Here is a 22,824-nt window from a genome sequence, read left to right as displayed (position 1 = left end):
CAAATCACCACAAGCAAACCAAAATAATTATTAATCTACAGGCTAAAATCAAGTTCACATGCACTTAAGGAATCCAATAAAAAGGAATCACTACTTAATTATACTCTCCTGGTGAGGAGATTCACCCACTGGGCACATAATGGAAATTCAGCCATTGGCATATAAAAATTTCTATCCTTTAAGCATGAAAAAATGTTATGCATCCATGGCTGAATATCCACCATGTGTTCATAATGGTCAAGCTTCCATTCCACAACCTCAGGAGTATGATGTCATAAAGTGATGCTTATAATTTTAGCACAATTTGTATTCAGGCAAACAATTCACATGCTATTATGTATGTTTAACACCAAGAATATTTTAGTTCATGGACTCTTCTTTCCCAAAATATTTTGAAGCAGGACTTTTCATTCCTCATTGAAAAATAAATCCACAGAAAACAATTTATGAATATGGGATTAGAGTTTTAATGCCAAGGCAGAATTAAGTGCACCTCAGAGTTTCTCCTCTGTTGTTAATCTCAGTATGGACTGCAGTGATCCACAGTCAGCAATATAACTCGTTTATTGATGTCACCTTGCACTGTATCCATGGATAAATTTGGTGGAAGAATAATATTAGCTTTGCATAAAGATCAAACTTTGAGACTAGAAAACGCTTCACTGAATTACTTCAGTAAATGACCAAGTTAACCTGCTCTCTGGTTATAATTTGAGTGGACAAATTTGGCCTGAGTTTAAAGCAATTGCAGTATTGCATTAGTGTTTTTTTTATTCTTATTCCAGTTTTTCAAAGAGTCATCCAAATTACTTAATGTGTGCTAGTTTACTGTTTTGTTCACATTCTTTCTCTTACTTTGTCCTGTCAGCCAAGGACAAACTCAAGGAATGAAAGGCCTTGTCTTTAGTCAGACAATTGCAAAGAAATCACAACACAATTGAGAAACAGCTTATCAAGACCAAATAGTACACCTTCATTTATTCCCTCACATAAACAGTGTCAATTTAATTCCTATTTCCCTTTATACTGCTCTATGCACTTCCATCTTATACCTAACCTATTCTTGAAAGTTGATATCATGTTTGCTCTGATTATTAATCTTAGTAATGCATTCCAGCCTCTATGGCAAAAAAGAATATTCTGCTCTGAGTCCTAAAGCTCTTAAACTATTCTAGACATTTTGATAAGAAAGTAAGAGGTACTGGGACTAGTTCAGGTGAGTGAAATAGGGTGAATAACATGTGTTACAAGTGGACAATATCTGACTGATGGCAATCATCATGTAATTAGGTTTAATGTCTTTGTAGAAAGAGAAAGAGGAAAATTCAAGCTGAAAATACCCAAAGTGGAGAGCCAATTTCAGTGATTTGAAAAGGGTTCTGGCACAGATAGAATAGAAATAAAAATTGGCCAGGAAAACTGCAAATGAACAAAGGCCAGTCTTCAAAGAGATTGTTCAGATACAAACACGGCATAGTCTCATTAGGACAAAAGGACAGCCAAATTTCAAATCATTAAAACAAGATAGGTAAAGATTAATAATAAATGTTAGCTACAGAACAAAATTGACAATACTGCAAGAAGAGCAAAGAAAGAGTTTGGGGAAAGATTAGTGCATGAGATAAAAGAGAACACAAATAACCTATTCAGGATTTCTCAACCAATGAAAGCAATGTCCTGTTTACTTCGTCCAATCTGACTGCATTTTAAGTACAGATCAAATTGCCCTGTAATCTCTTCTACTCTAATGAATTAATCTTGAAAGGGATACATTCTTTTATTCGTTAAGTAATCGTTATTACTTTCTAAGTATAGATTTAACACCAAGCTAAAATGGGATTCTTTCTTTAAACCTCAAAATGTTTCCCTTTCACTTTAATTTGGATCTTTGATCATGAGAGTCTCTCTGCTGTACACTGTGCAAGTCAGTTATTGAGCAATACCACATGTTTGTTCCTGCAGTGATCCTTGGAAAGTTATAGCATCATGGGCTAAATTATGCAATCTCCATTTTAACATCTGTATCCATCTGAGGGCGTGTTTAGCAGAGACCATCAGATTTTGTAATTAATTTCAAAATTATAATGAATGATCAGTATGGATTTTAATAAATGGTCAAGGATGCACCAGGTTTTGGGCATCTCGGAGGTTTGCTCCCCCATTTAATGCAAATACTGAAGAGAGTGCTACTCAAACAGGTGTCAATCATCCTAAAATATTCCATGATGCAAGGAAACACTGGGAGATGGCCACTTCTACCCATAATCTGTAAATGTTATTGTACAGAGAGCATTTAGAGAAAATATGTTAGTTGACACATGAAGAAATATAAATAAATAGAATTTTAAACTGATTAGTTGATTATTTATCTTCTTTGGGTAGTCAAAAATGTAGAATGTGTCCTACTGGACCACTTCCTAATCAGAAGATGCGTGACCTAAGATAGCCCTCATTTTTCCACGGGAAATTTTGTTGCAACTTTCAGTCTCAATCCCTATGGTTCTGGATAGCTGTTCATTGAAATGAAACAAATTGAAGGTGGACCTTTGGGATGGATTAACCCATTGACTAATAATTTACTGTGCTGTTTTTTTGGCTGGCAATAGATGCAACCAATACTTGTACATTTGGAAATAAAATCCCATTTTTTGAGTCTCATAGTCTCTTGCTTCAGAATAACATGAACAAGGCAAATCTCCAGCATGCAAAATGTGGATGCACAATCCCATTGTAGATCCAGTGGACTACTGTGTTATTTATAACAAAAAACTAATTCTTCAAATCAAAGAAGTCCATGCAAAATATAACATAGCTTTACAAATGAATTATCCGACTTATTAAAAGTATTACAAACCTTTTCTTCTATTGACACAGAAGGTCCTGCATTTGATAATTTTCAATTAATCTGATTCGTGTAGAATTATTTTATCTGTGATTTATTCTTTCAGTGTAAATCCTAAATATATTAGTTGGGGCTTTTGTCAGAATTATCTTATTGGGCTTTTAACATTGACTATTTGCAAGAATTTGCTTTGTTGATAAATGTTTTAAGCAATGAATGAAACATTTTCAGGATGCTTTGACAAACACAAATAACAAAGCATGCAGGACAACAGAAGCATTTGTCTATCCAAATTAAAATTTAACAGGGTCACATTCATTTTAATTTAGTCCAAGGCTATTGGGAACTGAGCAGTATTCTTTTGTTCCAAGGAATTCATGTATATAACTTGGAATTATTCACTGAATGTGAATACTGTACAATAGACAAATGAAATCTCTAAAGGCTGGATCCAAAAATCAATGACTTAGCAATGCCAGAAATTATTGGATTCTTTTTTTTCCCTTGATGGACCTTTTAGGATTTGGATGTAGTTTCCTCTGTAGTCTGCCACTGACAGCCCCCATGTCACTAGAAGAATAAAAATTCATATTGAATTAACTCAGTAAAACTGATATGAGTCCTGGTGTCATCCCAAAAGTGTTGGTTGATGGGAGATACACCTGGTCTGACCAGATGTTGTTCTACCAACCATTTTCTGTTACCCACTGACAATCACCGGAACACTTTCTACCCACAGCCATGTCTCCCTTTCTCTTTTACATTTGTGGCATGGTATGGTATCCTTTAAAACATCATGGAAACCTTTTTTGAAAAGCCAAGACCCACCACATCTGACTTCTGTGCATTTTTCAGCCATACCAGCTGGAAGAGGTTGTTGGAGGGGTGGGGGTTGGAGGGGAAGAATATACAAGAAGAGCCATAGATTTTTGGGACCACTATCTTTATGAAAAACTGTTTCCTCATTTGCTGTTCAAAACAGAATGTACAGTAAAACTCCTTTCATCTTGCACCCTCTGGATTTTGGCGGGGCTGGACTTGCAGATACTCCAGACCCTAGCTGTGGCTATAAACGTATTCATGTTCCTGAACTCAGCCCTGGCCATGTACCCGACATACAGTCCAACTCTGGACCTACGCTCAGTCCACTGTCTTGACCCTGGCCCCAGCTGCATATTGACTCCCACTCTGGACATGTGTGAGCCAGATGCCGAACCATCAGGATTTCTAAAAAAATTAGTTCGTCGATTATCGGAGTTTTACTGTACAGGCATAAATTGCATTAAAGACTTGCATGGCATTTGAATAAAATGTCACCCCAATGAAAATCACAGCCCATTATTTTGTGATATTTCAAATAACAAGCCGCTTTCATGAAGACAATGTTCCTTTAATGTCTAGAAGAGTTTATAAGCTTTAAAAAAGAAACAATACTTGTAAGATACCTTAAGAGACATATTACTATATTTGTAGGCAGAAAATATTTACATATTTAAAACAAGATTACATTTCCTTTAAAGTTAAACTCTGACCATGCACATGCTATAAAATATACATTAAAAAGCTTGCAACTTAGGAAGATAAGATATCAAACAATATTTACTGCATGGCTAATTGCCACCATAGCCAATGCACCACAATTTCATTAAATGCTTGTACTTTTGCTGTGGATCAGTGGAACTTGCCTGAAAATGATTCAATAATAAATTTGGAAATGATAATCACAGAAAATTCAAACAAAAATAGAAACACCTTAATTTGGTAATTCCTTCACAAATAGTGAGCTATTAATTGGGGAGGTATGCAGGCTGTTTTACTTTAGGTTAGTGAAATAAATTTCAGGATGTCAGCCCTACACAGTGAATCAGATAGTGAGTGAAGGGCAGCACCAATTCCCTCAAAGCAGCCATATACAAAGCAGCAGTAAACAGTCCGGGAACTGAAACAGCACTGAAAGGACAAGTCTAACCAAGTAATGGCCTGCTAATTAGAAGCAATGATAGATTAGATGCTGGTCATCTGAAACAAAGCAAACAGGGCTAGTGAAATATTAACCAATTCCTACACTTCACATATTGTCAGTAAAGGTAATGAATGCCCTGAACTTACCTTTGAAAGGAGTTTAGCATAAATGGCAATAGGAGGTATTTGGGGAATTAAGCATAACATTATAAGAAAACTAGTCTGGAGCTTATGACCTGCTTTTATTTTGTGCATTGAAGTTGACACTATTGCCAAAATGATCACCATCACATCCCATTGATATCCAGAAGCAATGGTTTACTTATTGGAACAGATACGAGAAAGCCTTACAGCTTAAAACCTACTCCCCTCCCAAAATATCCAGGATAATTGTCCTCTGATGTTCCAGAACTTCCATCCAATGTAAGTTCCCAGGATGTTCCTTTCGTAATTCGGATCAGGGATAGGCGGAAGCTACAGCAGAATAGAGGCCAATGAGAGATTAGCACAGGTGCCAACAATATGGTGAGGATGACAGTGTGTTCTGCATTAATCTGGGGTGACTTCAAGGAATGCCAAGTTTGTACTGTTTGTTAAAGGGAAAAAGTTCCACTTTCTAATGTTGCCCTCATCACTTCTACAATTTCACAATCAATGAGCCAATGAGAACTGAATAAAAACAGAAAAACAGTCAACATCTGTGAAGAGAGTAGTTAAAGGTCATCAAATTTAAGCATGCTGTGGAATTATAATGATATTTTGTAAACAGGAAATTAGCCTGATTGGCTGGCTTGGCTTCCTGTCGGGCAGGGAGCACTCTGGAAGAGGCCACAGAACAAAGAGTATCTGATCCTTGACTGTGGGGGAGAGAGTTGGGGTTGTAAAGCTCGAGGTGCTGTTTCTGATTGGAGTGATATGGGAAGGGGTCTGATTCCAAGAAGTTCAACCCCAAGGGGCGACCATGGGGACTGGACTGATGGTAGGGCATCTTGGAGGATTGCTGGAAGAGCCCCCACTACTGGCTCATGAGCAATACAGCAAAGGTATTTGTCTTATCTATGAGGCTATCTTCAATTTTATATTTACTTCATCTCTTATTTCATATCTTCATATGACATGGATGGCCATTTAGTCCACTGAGTCTATGCAAGCTCTCAGATCAATCTTTTCTTACTTCCTTGTACCCTATTCCCTCTCATGTGCCCATTAACTCCCCTCTGATTCTCCTACCATCCACCTGCACTAAGGTGTTCTACAGCAGCTAATAGTCCCATCTTTGGGATGTAGGAGGAAACTTGGAGCACCCAGGGAAAACCCACAGACTATCCAGCCAGTGTGATTTTTTTTAGATATAGCCATAACAGATGATACGTGCCAGTGAACTTGCTCATAAAGTTCCCAAAACCACTAATAAGATTATTTGATATTTTTCATGTAGTGATGTTGATTAGGGGATCTTGGTTAATGACTATCACTTCTGCTCCTCTCATATTTGTATCATATTTACTTAAGATACAGAGGAGGTCATTTGCCTATCCAGTCTACGGTGGCCATCCCATTTATCTTATACCTCCACTAATTTCACTGCAACCTAATCTTTCAAAAATGCCCATTAACATCCCCTGATCCTTCCATCAAGCACCTAAACTGGGGTTAACACATTTATGGAAGCTGGGAAGAACTGGGAAAAACAAGCAGTCACAATGAGCACTGGGGATCAGTATCAAACTCGGATCACTGGAGCTGTGAGGCAGCAGCACTAACTGCTGCACTATACAACTTCTGTTTTTCCCAATGCCTGGAATATATGGCTCCATGCAGCAGACACTGGAAGGCAGATTAATTCAGAGCATTGTTGCATTATTAACACATATCAAATGCCAGCTCATTTCCTGGGAGTGGTTCCCTGCTCATCCCGGTGTTCACATGAGTAAAATATGGACATCAATGGTTGGGAATCTTCTGCTATATTCTATCCATAGTGATACTGCTTCATTATAATTAAGAAATGCTTTGAAATTTGATCCCTCAAAGTAATAAACAGGCAACAATACCATGCGTTATTCCAGATGCAAGTGTTTCAGTGGGGCTATACCCATTGACAGCCTCCTTGGCACTGAGGTCAATCATCTGATGTAGGCGGAGTTTCCGGCAGTAGATGGAAGCAGCTTCAGGCTCAAGTGCAATAATGAGCTGCTCTGGGCAATCAGGAGATGCCAGACCTGCCTACGGGAGTGAAGAAAGGAGAAAAACATTAGTCCAGTCCAAGACAAACCTAGGATCTCAAGGAGGTCATTCGACCCTTTGATCCTATTCTAGCTCAAATGAAAAATATTGCAGATGCTAGAAATCTAAAATAAAAACAGAAAATACTATAAATACACAGCAGGGCAGACCGATCTGCAGTGAGGGAAACAAAGTTAATGTTTCAGAGCAATGGTTGTGTTGCGATTTTTATTCAGCCCTTTTAATCCCAATTTGTTAATAATGAGTGCACAACGAGGCTTCCTGTCGGTGGCACTGAATTATAAATTACCCTTCTTATTTCTTAATCATTTTTCCTTTCTAAGTATTTATCTCCATGCTTAAATATCATTGTTGATTTTGCATCCGTGATGATCTTGAGCACTGAACCCCATGTTCTCATAATGTTTAGTGTGCAGCGACATTTGGTCAGTAACTCACGTGAATGGTCTTTCCACCTCCATGTGTGTAATTTCTTTCACTGTTGGTCAGTGTGTGGGTTATGCACCAGCATTTCTTCTCATGGCCACTCTCCATGTCATGATAAATCACTATCCCAGCTCCACACTTGGAAGCAGGTTTTAGCACTCAGTTCATGTCATGATTCACCAACAACAATAATACCAGCTGAGGCTATTCTTGTACAGATCATTTTATTTTGATGGTCTTTGTCCCACTGACATGTCTTTCTTTAATAACTGGTGAGATGGTATCAGCGGAGATTTGATGGAAATTGAGCACTGAATTGGATTATATTGTATTCACATTGAATACATTTTCCAATCCATTCTTAACTCACTCAACCTGCTTCTACCTGGCATAATAATTGGTAGCCTTGCCTTTTGCCCTTTATAGAAGACTGCACATTTCATTTGTCATAATGTTCACAAGGGTTTGTCAGAGTTTGTTCACAATTTAAAGTGCTTCTGGCTAACTTCACCTTACTAAACACCGATTATGCTCATCTCTTTCCACGATGGAGCAATATGCAGCTGTGCCAATGTTCATGTGGATGTCTTGATTATTTGTATTTACACTAATCCATAAATTACTGTTTTCTTTTTTAATCAGAGTTAACGACTCAGATGGCTGACCTTTCTGGTAACTCTGTTTCTCTCCTCATGGATGCTCCCTATTCTGGTGAGTAGTCCAGCATTTTCTGTTTTAATTTAAAAGGAATATTATGCTGCTTCGCAATATAATGCAGACCTTTCATTCCAGTTACTATTCTAGTGAGTCATTGCTTGATTTTCTGTAGTGAAAAATACATTCCCAAAACCGGACCTTATATTCCAAATGAGACTCGACCAATTGTAAGTGCATTAATTCTGTAGTTCTTCACAAATAAAATTCAACTCTCCAATGTTAAAGCTAAGCTCTTATTTGCCACTTTGTCACCTGCAGGCCCACTTTTAATGACTGATGTGTTAGGGCCACTAAGTAGTTCTGTTCAGTTGTTCCATTTCCTGTCACGATTCTTGTTCTGGTTGTTTTCTTTCCTGTTACTCTTGCATCCACTGTGCCAGCTCACCAGTTGTTAATATTAAACAACACCTGCGTCACTTTTTCAATCAGTGTTCTTTCACAGATTTTCACTTTCCTTCATAATTCACTAAAGGGAAAATGTTTCAGTCATCACAAGGGTGTTAATCTGGCAGAACAAATTATGCAGCTGTTATCTAACCCAATCAATTACCATTTCATTAAAATTATAGAACAGACCTTTTGTACGATAAAGTTGAACTCAACCTCACAATCTACTGTGTACCTGTACTGCACTTTCTCTGTAACTGTAACAGTAACACTACATTCTGCTCTTGTTCAATGTACTTACTGTATGTTTTAAGTACTACCTCAATGTACTTATGTTTTGAAATTATCTGTATGGACGGCAATGAAAAGCAAAGTTCTTCACTGTATCTCAGTACTTGACAATAATAAATCAATTACCTATTACCAATTACTAATCAGTCCATTCTTAATCCAATGTTCTGCAGAGCAAAACTTGTCAGTTTATCCACTAGTTTAGCTTGATCTACAGAGCAGAATATAGTTAAAACCAAGTGAGCTAGCAACAGGAACATCACGTCTTCTTGAAAATCTCTTAATCTGCAGAAAAATAATGTAGGATAGGACTACAGAGAATAAACTCGCATAAGGGACTGATCAGATTGGTAGAGTCAGCACAGTTTTATCAGTCAAAGGATCTCCTTCCAGGGTCATAGAATCGTACATCACAGAAACGGGCCCTTCTGCTCACCATGTCCATGTTAGCCGTTTTGCCCACATACACTAAAGTTATTTGCCTGTATTAGGACTGTATCCTTCTACACATTGCTGATTTAAGTGTCTGTCTAAATGCCTCTCAGATGGAGTAATTGCATCTGATTCCACCATCTCCTTTGGCAGCGTGTTCCAGATATCAACTACTCTCTGTGTAAAAAATGCACCCCTCGGATCCCCTTTAAAACTTCTACCTCTCACCTTAGACCTCTGCCCTCTTGTTTTTGATATCCCTACTGTGGGAAAAAGATGTTGACTATCTACTATACCTATGCCTCTCATAGATATACTTACATGAGGTCACCACATAGCCTTCTTTGCTCCAAGGAAAGCAAGCTCAGCCTATCCAATCTCTCCCCATAACTAAAGACTTCCAATCCAGACAACATCATGGTGAGTTATCTCTGCGTTCTCGCCAGCACAACCACATCTCTTCTGTAGCGTGGCAACCAGAACTGCACACAATATGCCAAGTGCAGCCTAACCAGTGTTTTGTAAACCTGCAACAATTCTATCTATGCTTTAACAATTCTATGAGTCTCATTGTATTATTTGTGATGTTATGCCTTGAGGCTTACAGTGCTTATAACTTACTTTGTAGGCTGCATGCCTCATGAATTGTTTTGCAGGTTGCTTCCATATAGCTGGCACTGTAATGACCCATCTGACCTCCGAGTTCCCAAATTGTGAACCAGCCTGGTCACTCAGCTCCTAAAAACAGAATGATTTCAGTTACAACTTTCCTGTTTTTTATTTACTTGAAATTGCACAGTTATCTGTTTTAAGTCTTACCAGATGTAAAGCATGTTTAGAATTTTTACATGACAAGTTTAATCTCACATATACAGAGTGGTGTAGAATGTCATTACTTTTACTAATTAGTTTGCAATCATCTTTTACTGGATGTATCTGTTTTAACATATGAGCAGCCTCAGAAATTGGAACATAGATTTTGCTGTCTGGTTTTGAATCCATTTCCTTTGGTAAGTGACTATGTGGGGGATGATTATTGGGATATAGAATTATGAAGTTGAAAGCGTGAAGAAATAGAAGAAATAGTTATTTGTGAGGGTCAGTGAGTCTACTGAAACGATGAAATTTGAACCAAAGCTTTACTAACAAGAGTTACATTACCAGGATCTTTTCAGGATTGAGAAACACTGCAAAAGTTTGAAAGAAAGCACTTTTTCACAGGAGGTATCAGATTTCTTAGACATGCTGAGAAGTCTTAAGAACTACTAAATCTTTTTGTCTGATGCATCAAGCTTTAAAACTGTTGTGATCTATTGCAATGCACAATGGTCTTCCACTATCCTCCAGTTCAGTACTGAACAGCATAAACGTTAAAATATACGTGATGAGCAACCTTCCATTCAAACAGTCTCATGAGTGTCACATTTAAAAATTAAACCACTTTATATACAAGTTTTTGTTGCTTTTAACACACCTGTAAGGCATGGTCTTTAAAGAACATTAGTGCACAAGCAAAAATTTCGATAGCTTTGACCTTTTTCCCATTGGCGGCTTCCAGTTCCGTTTCAATTGTGAGATCCTAGATGGCAGAAAAAGAAATAAATGCATCACTCAGTGATAGTTCCATACAGTAACAATTGTCCAAGCTTTCACAGAGCTTTCACTCTATCTGGTCACACATAGGATACTCCATTTAAAAGCAGACCACTTAAAAGCAATTCTTCTTAAAAGTAATTTACTGCCCCTATGATCAAATTGCTATACTGAAATCTTTTTGAGCGCTACTTTTACTATACAACATTTTAGTACAGCTCTTGAGGAGAATTACATTTCTATGACCTTACATAAAATGTATCAACATGTCTACAAAGGGTTACACTCAATGCTAACCCTGTACAAACTATTCAAAAAGATTCAAGGGCAATTTTCTATCCTCAACAGATGGAGAGGGATCTGACAGAATACATTGCATGTATATAATGGATCCTGCCCCATTTTAAATTCCATTCCATTTGTCCTTAAAATGTTCACTAAAAATAAGGCAAGGAATGGGAACTCTGATGACATGGTGGGGCATGAGACAATGGAGATCTAAACTTTCTTTGTGGGGTAAAAAAAGAGGTCTGCCTTCAGGCATGTGCTCAGAATTCTCCCATTGCATCTTCCATGACATGAGCTGGGTTAACATGCTCAGCCAACAGTCAAATGCCATCCTGTCATTAATGATACCATAGGAGAAGATTTGCATCTGTTAATAAGCTCCCAATTGAGCCAGGTGAGTGCCTCGGCTGCTTATAAAAAGGATTCAATTCATATAGTGATGGGTAAGAGTGGGTAAGTTTTTGGAATTGAATTTATCTACTTTACAGGTCCATTAGGAGCTTAAATTTTCTCCTTTTTTTTTAAGCACTCTCCATCTTCGGCAGAACTTTGCCATTGAGGGTGATTTTCTTCACTCTGGTTTTGCAGGTTCTGAGGTGACTGATGAGGCCAATGTGGAGCCACAGACTCTTGCACTGATGGGTCAGGAGGTACCCGATGGGAGGGCAGGTGCAGGGATTGTGGCTGGCATGACTAAATGAGGAATGATTACTGGGATATAGTACTACCTCTATTCTGTTGCCTAAAAATTGTGCTTGCCTTGTGGAAGGATGATTAAAGTCTGGACATTCCTAATGTGAATGATTTATTGTCAACAAGGTAATAAAACAGTTTCTTTTTAATCTGCTTTCATCCTTTACCTGTTACCATGTGAGAATCACACTGGAGATATTTTGGTTGACACATTGAATCACTGTGCAGCTTCAAAGTTGTTATATTAGCAGAAATTAACTCCATAAATTTCCACCTGTTTAGAAGATGCTGCATTTTTTTCAGCTTATTAATAGCATATTTTGTCAGTTTCACCCACTACAGGCTTTGAATCAGACTGCAAACTTAATTGATTGAAAGCCCTATGGTGACTTGTAATCACAGGGGAATTCACCAGACAAAGATTCCTGGCTCCAGTCTAAATCCCAGATTGGTCCCAGTTTTCAAGCTGGTGCTTGCTAGGCTCAGAACTACATGACAGCTCCCATCCTCTTCCTGAAATGGCAGCCGGATACCCATGTTTTTTGTACTTGAAATGAAGAGGAGGAGAAGATAGATGAGCTAATGGAACGAATGGAAATTAATGAGTATGGCCGACAGAGATAAGACCACGAAGTGACCAAGGTTGGGAATTAAATATTTCAGAAGAGATAAGCAAAGTGGAAAAGGAGGAACGATAGCCCTGATAATAAAGGATAGGATCGTGTAGTAGGATCCAATGAAAAAGGTCCCTTAATGAATCAATACACTCATTATTTGAATCACTCTGCTTCTGGCTCTTTGTCCCAAACTTATAGTTTCAGCTATTTCTAATGGCTACATTAAAGTGATATCCCAGTTTCTGTACATTTTTAAACATGGCATCATGTGTCTTGAGTGCTACAAGATTTGTCAGTTTGTAAGCTTCTTGTCCAATCTCCATTAAGAGTATTGCTTTTTCACATATCTTATCATTTTGCCTTCTCACAATGTCACCTTCTCCTTCAACATCCACAGAACTTTTTGATTTACATTCAATGTTGAGGCTTGAGCTGAGGTTATACATGCCAAGTTCCCCATACAAAGAAGGCCCACCACATGACTGTCCAATAGGATCACAGTATGTCTGCACATAGATACAAAGAGTATAACATTTCAATGAATATAAATGTTACTACCATCAGGGAGGAGGAACAGGAACCTGAAGACCCAAACTCAATGATTCAGGAACAGCTTCTGCCCCTCTGCCATCAGATTTCTGAATGACCCATGAACACTTCCCCATTATTTCTTTTTTATTGCACTATTTATTTATTTTTGTAATTTATACATTTGTACGTCTTTGCACTGTACTGCTGCTGTAAAACAACAAATTTCACGCCATATGTCAGTGATAATAAATCTGACTCTGATTCCACGACACTGATCAACCCCAAACACATACCTAACCATGGACAGAGCCCATGATTAGAACATAGAAGAGTACAACACAGAACAGGCCCTTCAGCCCACAATGTTGTGCCGATATAGCTAATCCCTCCTACCTATAGAACGTAGAACAGTACATTAGTGGGAGAAACACTGACTACCTGCCAGAGGCATGGTAAGGAGCTACCAGCAGCAATTGCACAGAGTTCCAATGCTGGACAGCTTTGTGCCCCACTCCCTGGCCATAAACCCATCTTGTCTTTGGTCCAGAATTTCATTGGAAATTGATGCCCAAGTCCAGCTGCTCATCTCATGAGTCACTTCTCTCCCTTCCTGTTCAAAGATGGCAACAAACTGAAAATTGTCATGATTCTCCGTAAATGAGGTAGGATGTGGAGAGGTTATCTCAAAGAAATCCACAATGAGTGCACAGTTGCTATGGCTTCTGGGTTCCACAATGAACTAAGCGAAACTATAAAACCTTCTCCTGAAAATTCCTGATCAACTTCAGATAAAATGATTCTTTGTTACCTAGGTGGTGTGGCATTTATCTGAATGGAAGATGTATTCAGCACCTACCACCACCCCACCTTCTCCTCCCACTCATCCATCACTCTCATCCACATCAGGACTTCATTGTGTTTAATGTATATGTGATTTAAGCAAGCACTTAAAAATTATAGTAGAGAACGTAACATCTTTTGCACTGATCTGTGGCAAAAAGTTATTCCAGAGGTTTAATGTGGCCTGCACCATTAAAATGCAAAACAAAATGTAAACTCCTAATACTTGAATAGAAATCGTTCAAAGGGGCTAATTTCAGTTTGCAGCAATTTGGAAAATAAGCTGGATCAACCAAACCACTGGGGAACTATCTTTGATCTGAAAGGTCATCTCCTCCCTAATTACAACCATGGAAAAGATGAGAGGTCGTCTACCATTATATTAGTCTTCAGCACAGAACTGGGCGGCTTACTAGTTTGGTAAATAGGTTATTTTTAAGTCAGTCAAGGATTCGGATTTTCTTTGAGTCTAGTTTGCCCAGAAATAAGGCTCAAGTAAAGATGCCAATTAATCAACATCAAAACATTCACATTGCCTTTTAACTTAAAGTTGTTTTGGTTTAAATGTAAGACTATATATAGATTTGTATGGTCCATGCCATATTACAGACAGTATGTGTAAAATATCACAACACAAATGGCAGAATTTGGTTTAAATTTAGGGGTCTCTTTTTTTAAAAGAAGATATCTTTAGTAGTCACATGTACATCAAAACACATAGTGAAATGCATCTTTTGCATAGAGTGTTCTGGAGGCAGCCCACAAGTGTCACCACACTTCCAGTGCCAACATAGCATGCCCACAACTTCCTAACATGTACGTCTTTGGAATGTGGGAACAAACTGGAGCACCCGGAGGAAACCCACACTGACACAGGGAGAACGTACAAGTTCCTTACAGACAGCAGCTGGAATTGAACCCGGGTCACTGGCGCTGTAATAGCGTTGTGCCAACCGCTACATTACCAACCTGCATGGAGACAAGAAGCTAATGTATTTGGATTGGTAATTTTTATCTTTAATTGAGGGGCAGGGACCAAACTAAGCTCTGGCCAATAGGCTGAGAATAACATATTGTCTCCTGTTGTTGGAGTCTAGACTTAGATTTCAGCTCATTCCACAGCATCAGAGCAATTCTCAAACATTTGTGGGATTGAGTAGACTTGAAGGTGAGTTTTTGACCAATTTTCTTACTTTTACATGGATGTTCAGTTAAAAAAACAGCTTGTTATCTTGTACAGAGAAATGTGGGACAAGAGTGGCCCATCCAACATCTTGAGCCTATTCCAGCATTCAGTAAGATCATTACTAATGAGACTTGACTCCAGTTACCTCCTTTATTTCCATATCCCTCAATACCACGTGGAAGCATACTAGTCAAATTGACCATCTTGCTGATACTAACTGTACTGAACTTAATGGAGCGATACCTGCACTTGTGGAACCATGGCACACGAGACACTAGGAACCCCCCTGCCTTAGTATGGAAGGAGACCACCTCCAGCTTTCAGCAGTGATCTGCATTTCCGTCCAACCAACAGAAAGTCTCAAAGATAATAATTCAGTTTTCAAAGGGCCATGCTTCAATACTAAAGGCTAAGCCTAACAATGTTACCACATCTGACATTCTACGTAGACCTTCCTCACTTGGGGTGGATTATGGATGACTCATCCACACCTTTCTTAACTCTGCTCAACTACTCCATCACATTCATGGCTGGGTTCTTGGCTTCCACTCTCTGTAAAATTGAAGTCATACAAACCTCTCCTGCCTGTATCCTAACTCTATACCTGCTGACCTACAACACCTCTCATTTGAAATTTCACACTTGTTTTCATATCATCTCCATGGTTCGACTCTTTTAAGGGCATGAATAGGAATTTAAATTTCACTGCTTGTGGGGGGGCACTCTAAACAGACGTGTTATTCAGGGGCTGTGTGGGTACCATTCTCATGGTACCATCCTTAATGTGTCTCATGATAATGGTACCTACACATCCCCTGTGATCCTACCTACCTCTGTAAATCCTTCAGTCCCTACCACTCTTTGACACTACAATGTAAAGTACTTGACCTCAGGATAAAATTCTACATGTGAATTTTTTTTTAAACTGACACTATAGTGCAAATTGTTACCTTAAGTACAACCCTAACCCTACCTCAGTAATGGAACATTACAGACCACCTCTTGCACTCCCACGAACTTATGGGGTTTTTTTTGCACTAATGTCTTGTTTTGCAAAGTCTTTTTTTCTCTTCGCTGTCTTGTATAATTTATGCATAATTTATGTTTTGTGTGTTGCTTGCACCTATGTGCCTGTAACACTGCTGCAGAAAAATGTTTCACTGCACCTGAACCTCACTTTCCTAGTGTATATGACAATAAACTTGACTTGACTCAAATGGATTAAAGTGTAATTAATGAACTTACACTTGTTGTATGGAGCTTCATTTTGAACTTCTCAAAGTAGAGCCATTGTTTTGAATCATTTGGATCCAGATCATGGTAAAAGTCTCTGGCTGCATAACCAAAACTGTGGTACTTTCCATCAGGTGTCATGAGGATAGTAGTAGGAGTCTTCTGATTGGATACACCAGGGTCACCACCTTCCCAGCGCCTAATAAGAAAACAATTCAGTGAGGTTGTAGCTGCTCTCTCTGTGACAAGATAAGATAAGATTTCTTTAATAGTTACATGTACATCGAAACACACAGTGAAATGCATCTGTGGTGTAAAGTGTTCTGGGGACAGCCCACAAGTGTCGCCACACTTCCTGTGCCAACATAGCATGCCCACAACTTCCTATCCTGTATGTCTTTGGAATGTGGGAGGAAACCGGAGCACCCGGACGAAACCCATGCAGGCACACACGGAGAACATACAAATTCCTTGCAGACAGCAGCAGGAATTGAACCTGGGTCGCTGGCGCTGGCGTTGACAAGCCCTGTTTGGGGAATGATAGGACAAAAGGTAAATCAGTGGATTAGGGCTAAAAGCCTTGATAACTGATCTGGAGGCCTGAATTCTAATCCCACTTGAACACCAAATGTATTTAAAATCAAGTTCTAGTGTACAAGAAAACTCCCATCCTTTAGAGAAGGTAATATATAACCCTTAAGTGTTAAAGGGTATGCACGAGATTAGGTTTTGACTTAAAGTGGACCAATGCAGTTGTTCCACTTCAAGTTAAAAATTATCCCCAGTGCTGGCTCTCTCAAGTCCCTCCTAGCCTTGATCTTCAACCTCAAATTGATAGGATTCCCAACAACCTTCCCTTTCCCCCTCCCAACTGGCCATCAGCCAATCTCAAACCTCTTCCAATGCCCTCAATTAATTCTTCAAGTCTTGATTCCATCACCCTGACCCACCTTGGCTCTGCCCCTGCACCGAGCCTCTCTCCCCTGTGAAATCCCCTCCACCCCCACATGAAGGGAAGGGCGATCTGTTTATTAGGAAACATAAGAGACTGCAGATGCTGGAATCTGGAGTAACAAACAATCTGCTGGAGAAACCCACAGATGCTGCTCGACCCGCTGAGTTCCTCCAGCAGATTGTTTGTTGTTTTCTGTTTATTAAGCGTGTTAGGCAGATTCTGCAGCATACAGCATCTTAAGCCTTGCGTTCTATCGAATTTAGAAGCAACAGACTCTCAAGAAAACATTTGTTGGCCCAGCAGAAACTGTTGACCTAACATGCATTTTCCAGCACTGACGGATTTTCAGGATGAACTCTTTAAATCAGAGTTCTTCAAATACCAGCTGCAGTACAAACATGCAGCAACCATATGGCATTTTTTAAAGTAAGAGAAAATGAATGAAGGTTTCTAGTTGTGGCTCATTTTCCCTGGGATTCATTCCCACCCTTTCCTCTTGGACTCTCAATGACTTGTTGCTGTATTTTTTTTCTCTTTCTTGTTGTCATAGTCCTTACGGTTACTCACCTGTTAGTTCAAGATGAAATTAAGTTCTCATCTTTCAGCTAACTTCTGATAAATCAGTGACATATTTTCAAGCCCCACAGGCTACAGGAACAGCAGATCAGCTGCAGTATAACCAGACTGCACCCACAGATTCAGATCAGACTTGCTGCAACCTGCACTTACTACTCAGGGATGTGGAGGGCTGTGGGAGCTGGTCCTGAAGGTTCAAGTGGTATCATTGAAGTGGAGTGAACGTCAAGTGTATGGAGGCCCCTGCAGCCCAACCCAAGGCCACACCCCCCAGAACGCCCTGACGGTCTTTGATGGTTTGCTGCAATCAAAGGCTTTTGAATTGTTCTTAATTGTCTCCAATAGCCAATAGACATTTAAAAACTATTCTAATAGATTTAATTAATTGAAACAAATAAATTAAAAATATAAGGATATGAACTAATTAAAAATATTACAAATATTTAATATAGGTGACAGTAAAGTAATTCAAGCACTCACCTTTGTCCACAACGCTGATGACCACATTTGAATGGTGAGTCCAGCGATAGAGCGAGCAGTCAGGTACACTGGCACCTGACCTCCAGCTCATCGCGAGAACACAAGAATATAGAAGCAAGAGTAGGCAAACTGGCCCCTCAAGCCTGCACTGACATTCAATATGATCAAGGCTGACCTAGCCAGGTCTTAATCCTTCCTTTGTGTCAGTATGCTACAGCCTTTAATCCCCCGATCATTCACAAATTTATCTACCTCCACTTTAAATATTTCTAATGATCTAGCTTCCACAACTCTCTGAGGTAGAGAGTTCCAGAGATTCACAACTCTCTCACTGCCCAAATGTGCCAGTCCAATACATGCTGAGCCTTGATTGGCTGATAGGCAGTGGTTCCCTTAGAAACTGCAGGTCAACATGCTCCAGATTTATTGTATGCACCATTTTCTTCATTGACCTTTTTCTCTGCAAGAAATAAACACAGATAACAACATGATCCACCTTTGTCACACGATTCATTGTTGATGATTCACATTGGTGAACCATATCAATGAATTAGACCATCTTTCAACCCTTCACTCCTGCAACCAAGGAAATGCATTACTCACTTATTTGGGTCCAGAAGATTTGGATTAGCTGTATTGGTCTGTATTATTTACAGAGTACAATTAAGCACAGTTTATAAAAGAACTCAATCCTTGGCCAATTTATTTAAACAACCATATGCCTTTGTAAATAATGTTAACACTGAGGATCCTTACATCTAAACATCCATGAATATTTACATAAGAGCATTTTTAGGAATATCATGTTTTCATAATTTGATTGCGCAAATATAACTAACATATAGTTAATATGCAAAGTTGCATGTCCGTGAGTTCAAACACTTAGATCACTTTATGCAAATATTAACTCTTATCCCACAGGGATGGAAGATACACTGGTGGATTCATCACCTTAAAGCTAAGGGTAAATGTTAACTTGGGGTCATGGACACTAGGTATCCTTTAACAGCCTGGCATCATCTAAAGGAAGCCAGCAAGCCACACAGGTTGAATAGGTGTCCAGAGACACTTGACTTGGGTTGGGCCACAACAACCACTATCAGTACTTACATTTACAAAGAATGCTTGACATAGTAAAATATCTCCAAGCACTTCACTGGAAGATAAAATCAAAGTTTGAAACACAGTTACACAAGTAGAAAAGCAAAGCTTGGCGCAAGAGGTGGATTTCAAGGATTGCTTTAAAAGAAGAGAAAATAGATAGGTTCAGGAAAGGCATTCCACAATGTAGAGTGCCCAAAAGCCCAGAGGACAATTAAACACAGAGATGCATGTGAAGCTAGAGGTTTTCTTCATTGTTGGCTGCATACTGAAATCAGAAGGATGCAAAATTTAAAAAGAAGAATGTGGGGAATCTCTAGCCAAAAAAATCTTATTGCCTTTCTGCATTCTGACAGAATTAATCATGAAAAAATGCAGCCAATCGGGCAGTTTCCTCCAGATAGAGTGGCTGTTGAAGAGCTTTCAAACAGGGTCTTGGAGCTGAGATATTGGCATAGCTGTGGTGCACAACTTGCCTGATGTAAGGTCACCAATCCGACACACTAACTCACTTCACAGATGCTGCCTGACTTGCTCAGTATTCCAAGTATTTCCTGTTTTTATTTCAGAGTTCTGGCATCTGTAGTATTTTATTTGCATTTGTTATGATAAGGCCAGACTATCAATCCAAATCACTGCAGAGGGCCTCTCAACCAAACCTGGAGGTTCTGAGTTTGGTGCAGGGTCCACGTCACAGTCCTTCCTACTGTGCTCCAACACTGGACTCCCCCTAGCACAACAGCAATGTTTTGTAGCTTCCCAGCAGTTACATTAGGAAATCTGGGCATTAAATGCATGCAAGGTTAGAACTACTGCATGACCAACAAGACCATTTAGTTCCAAGGTAAGTGATACGAGTCATTTTCAGGTCATTTCATACAGTCATAGAGAGATACAGTATGAAAACAGACCCTTCAGCCCACCAAGTCCTCCTGACCACCAACCAGCCATTTACACTAATCCCACATTCTCATCAACTACCCCCAGATTTTACCACTTAACCAGAGAACACACTCATCCACACACTAGGGACAATTTACAGTGTCCAATTAATCTCATGTTTTTGGGATGTGGGAGCAAATCAGAGCACCCAGAGGAAACCCACATGTCACAGGGAGAGCATGCAAACTCCACACAGATAGCACCCAAGGTCAGGATTGAACTCAGGTGTCTGGCACTGTGAAGCAGCTGCTCCATCAACTATGCCACTGTGCCATCCAACTGACAAATTAATTGTTGACTTAAATGTATTTAATAATTTTATTTGTTTTCTAGTGTTTCTTTAATCTTTGTAATATCTTTAATAAGTTGAAATCTTTTAGTAGGGCAATTTTTTAAAGAAGTTTTTGGACACTTTTCAGTGTTGGTGAATACTAGAGATATCCACAAATATTCCAATTGTTTGTCAGTTGTTTCATCAGCTGGTTTAAAGGCCAGGAATCTTGGACATGCACTTACTCGCTCCCAATGCATTTCCAGGGAGGGCTTTGCCAATACCAGTCAGGGAGTTAGCATCGGTAGCTTACTCCAGATAAGCTGGAGTAGGTGAAAGGTACGTGCAAGCAGCTCACTGCTCACTAGCAGGCCAGAGGGAAACACCAATCAGGCTGGATGCACCACCAGTTTATCGTGTGCGTAGCACCAGACTCTATCTTAGCAAAGGGACTAAAGTTGGCATTAAGAGTGTCTGCCCAATGAATTGTTAAGCAGCTAATTTCCACATAAATTGGCAGCCAGCCCTGACTAAAGAGCCTCCATTGCATTTTGGTGGCCATTTCGGTTAAGCCAGAATCCTCTCCTAATAACAGCCACATAATGGAGGCAAACCAGTCAATTCAAAGGATTTTGAGTACCTCTACAGGTATTTTTACTGTTACTATTAATTTCCTGTTGGAAACTTAAAGAGACTTTTGAAACCGATCAGGAGATGATCTGAGGCACCTTGTCACAAAGATGTTACCAACACTCCATCAATACCTACTTTAGAATTTTTCATCACAATTCATCTGAAACAGTAACATGACTAGACACTAATCTGAGTCACCAGGAGAAAAGGAGAAAGGGAGTAGCAGTCCAGATGAAGGGTCTTGACCCAAAACGTCGACTCTCCATTTCCCTCTATGGATGCTGCCTGACCTACTGAGTTCCTCCAGCAGTTTGTTTTTTTGCTTGGGAAAGGGAGTATTTGCTTGCTACTGAGTGCACTCTTTGGTCTGCAGGAGAAATGGAAGGAGAACAGTATAGAGTAGTACCAGCTACCACTGGAGAGAGATGTTGGGGGGGGGTGGTGAGAAGACAGTTCACCTCTCCTCCTGTGGGCTTCCACCACCAGGATCTCCAGAACAATAGACAAGAAACAATTAATCCTCCCACTTGGTCACCAAGACTTCTTGAAACCTGCTGCTGAATGTCAGCCTGCACATCTTCAGTCCAGTTATTTGCAAGGAGCCCACATATAGGGTTGCACTGAAATCGTGTTTAATTAGAGTTTGCTAATGCTTGAACAACAGGTGTCTGAGTTAGCACCTACAGGCAAATTAACATTTAGGCCTAAAGTTGGATGACAAAACTAGTCTTGTCAACTGGCTTGTCATATTAGCAAGGCATTATTTAGCACTTGTTATCATTTAGGAGTGCATGGAGGAACTGATTGCATTAGCTACATAAAATCTACTGCTCTTGGGGGCCATTATTGCAGTCAAGTATCTTTTATGTTATGAATGAAGGTTGGAAAATTTTTAATGAAAATAAAGTTAGTTATGACAGGCTGTTTATGGTGAATGAAAAAAAATCTTATTTAGTTTTATTACATTGGATTCTGGGCTTTTTTAACCTGTGTTTTGGGAAGTTTCATCTATTTGTATTCAGGATGATAGAAGGAACAGTTCTGTTCCCACTATGTGGGATTCTGGGAATTGGCCAGAAGCTTTACAAGTGTTTTTGGGGAGAACATTCAGTAATTGGTTTAGTTTTTCCATGAAAATTGCAGATCAGCCTCTCAAATGGTCACAACAACTGCAGTGGAACAAGGACAAAAATAATCTCCAGCAAGTACCTTTGAAACACTTCCTGTTACAGTCCAATTCTTTCCTGAATTCTGAACAAGTACACCAAGTACTTATAGGCATTAGTGAACATGAGAGTGCAATAGGGCATGAAGGCTCTGAGCACACAACCGAAGGTCAGACTTATCTTGTTGCTGGTATAAGTCCAACAGTCATTTACCACAATCAGTCTAATCGCAAGATTGAAAGGGTCACTTTTCAACAACTTGTTCTCCTGTTACTATAGCCTCTCCAATATAGCCTAGGCAGTGTGTGGGTGAAGATGCTGAAGCACTCAGGAGGGTTCTGATGATAAGCCATCAACTTGAAACTCGGTTTCCCTTTCCATGGATACACCTTGACAGCTATGAGTTTTCAGGGTG

At 39.4% G+C, this 22,824-nt stretch overlaps 1 protein-coding gene across 2 annotated transcripts in view; it reads right to left on the bottom strand.

Moving 5' to 3' along the window:
- The window catches only part of hspa12a (heat shock protein 12A), a 78,659-nt gene that overhangs the window by 14,557 nt on the left and 41,278 nt on the right, over positions 1–22,824 (bottom strand). For both annotated transcript variants that reach the window (XM_052027818.1, XM_052027819.1), the window contains exons 4-7: positions 16,298–16,484; positions 10,779–10,883; positions 9,926–10,042; positions 6,859–7,030 (exon numbers count right to left, since the gene is read on the bottom strand). In XM_052027818.1, the coding sequence (XP_051883778.1) occupies positions 6,859–7,030; positions 9,926–10,042; positions 10,779–10,883; positions 16,298–16,484 (581 nt within the window). The remainder of the gene's footprint in view (positions 1–6,858; positions 7,031–9,925; positions 10,043–10,778; positions 10,884–16,297; positions 16,485–22,824) is intronic.

Source organism: Pristis pectinata, chromosome 12 (genome assembly GCF_009764475.1).
Source record: "Pristis pectinata isolate sPriPec2 chromosome 12, sPriPec2.1.pri, whole genome shotgun sequence".
NCBI classification, from domain to species: domain Eukaryota; kingdom Metazoa; phylum Chordata; class Chondrichthyes; order Rhinopristiformes; family Pristidae; genus Pristis; species Pristis pectinata.
Note: the sequence above shows the minus strand (reverse complement) of the source record. Positions and strands in the feature narration are given on the sequence as shown.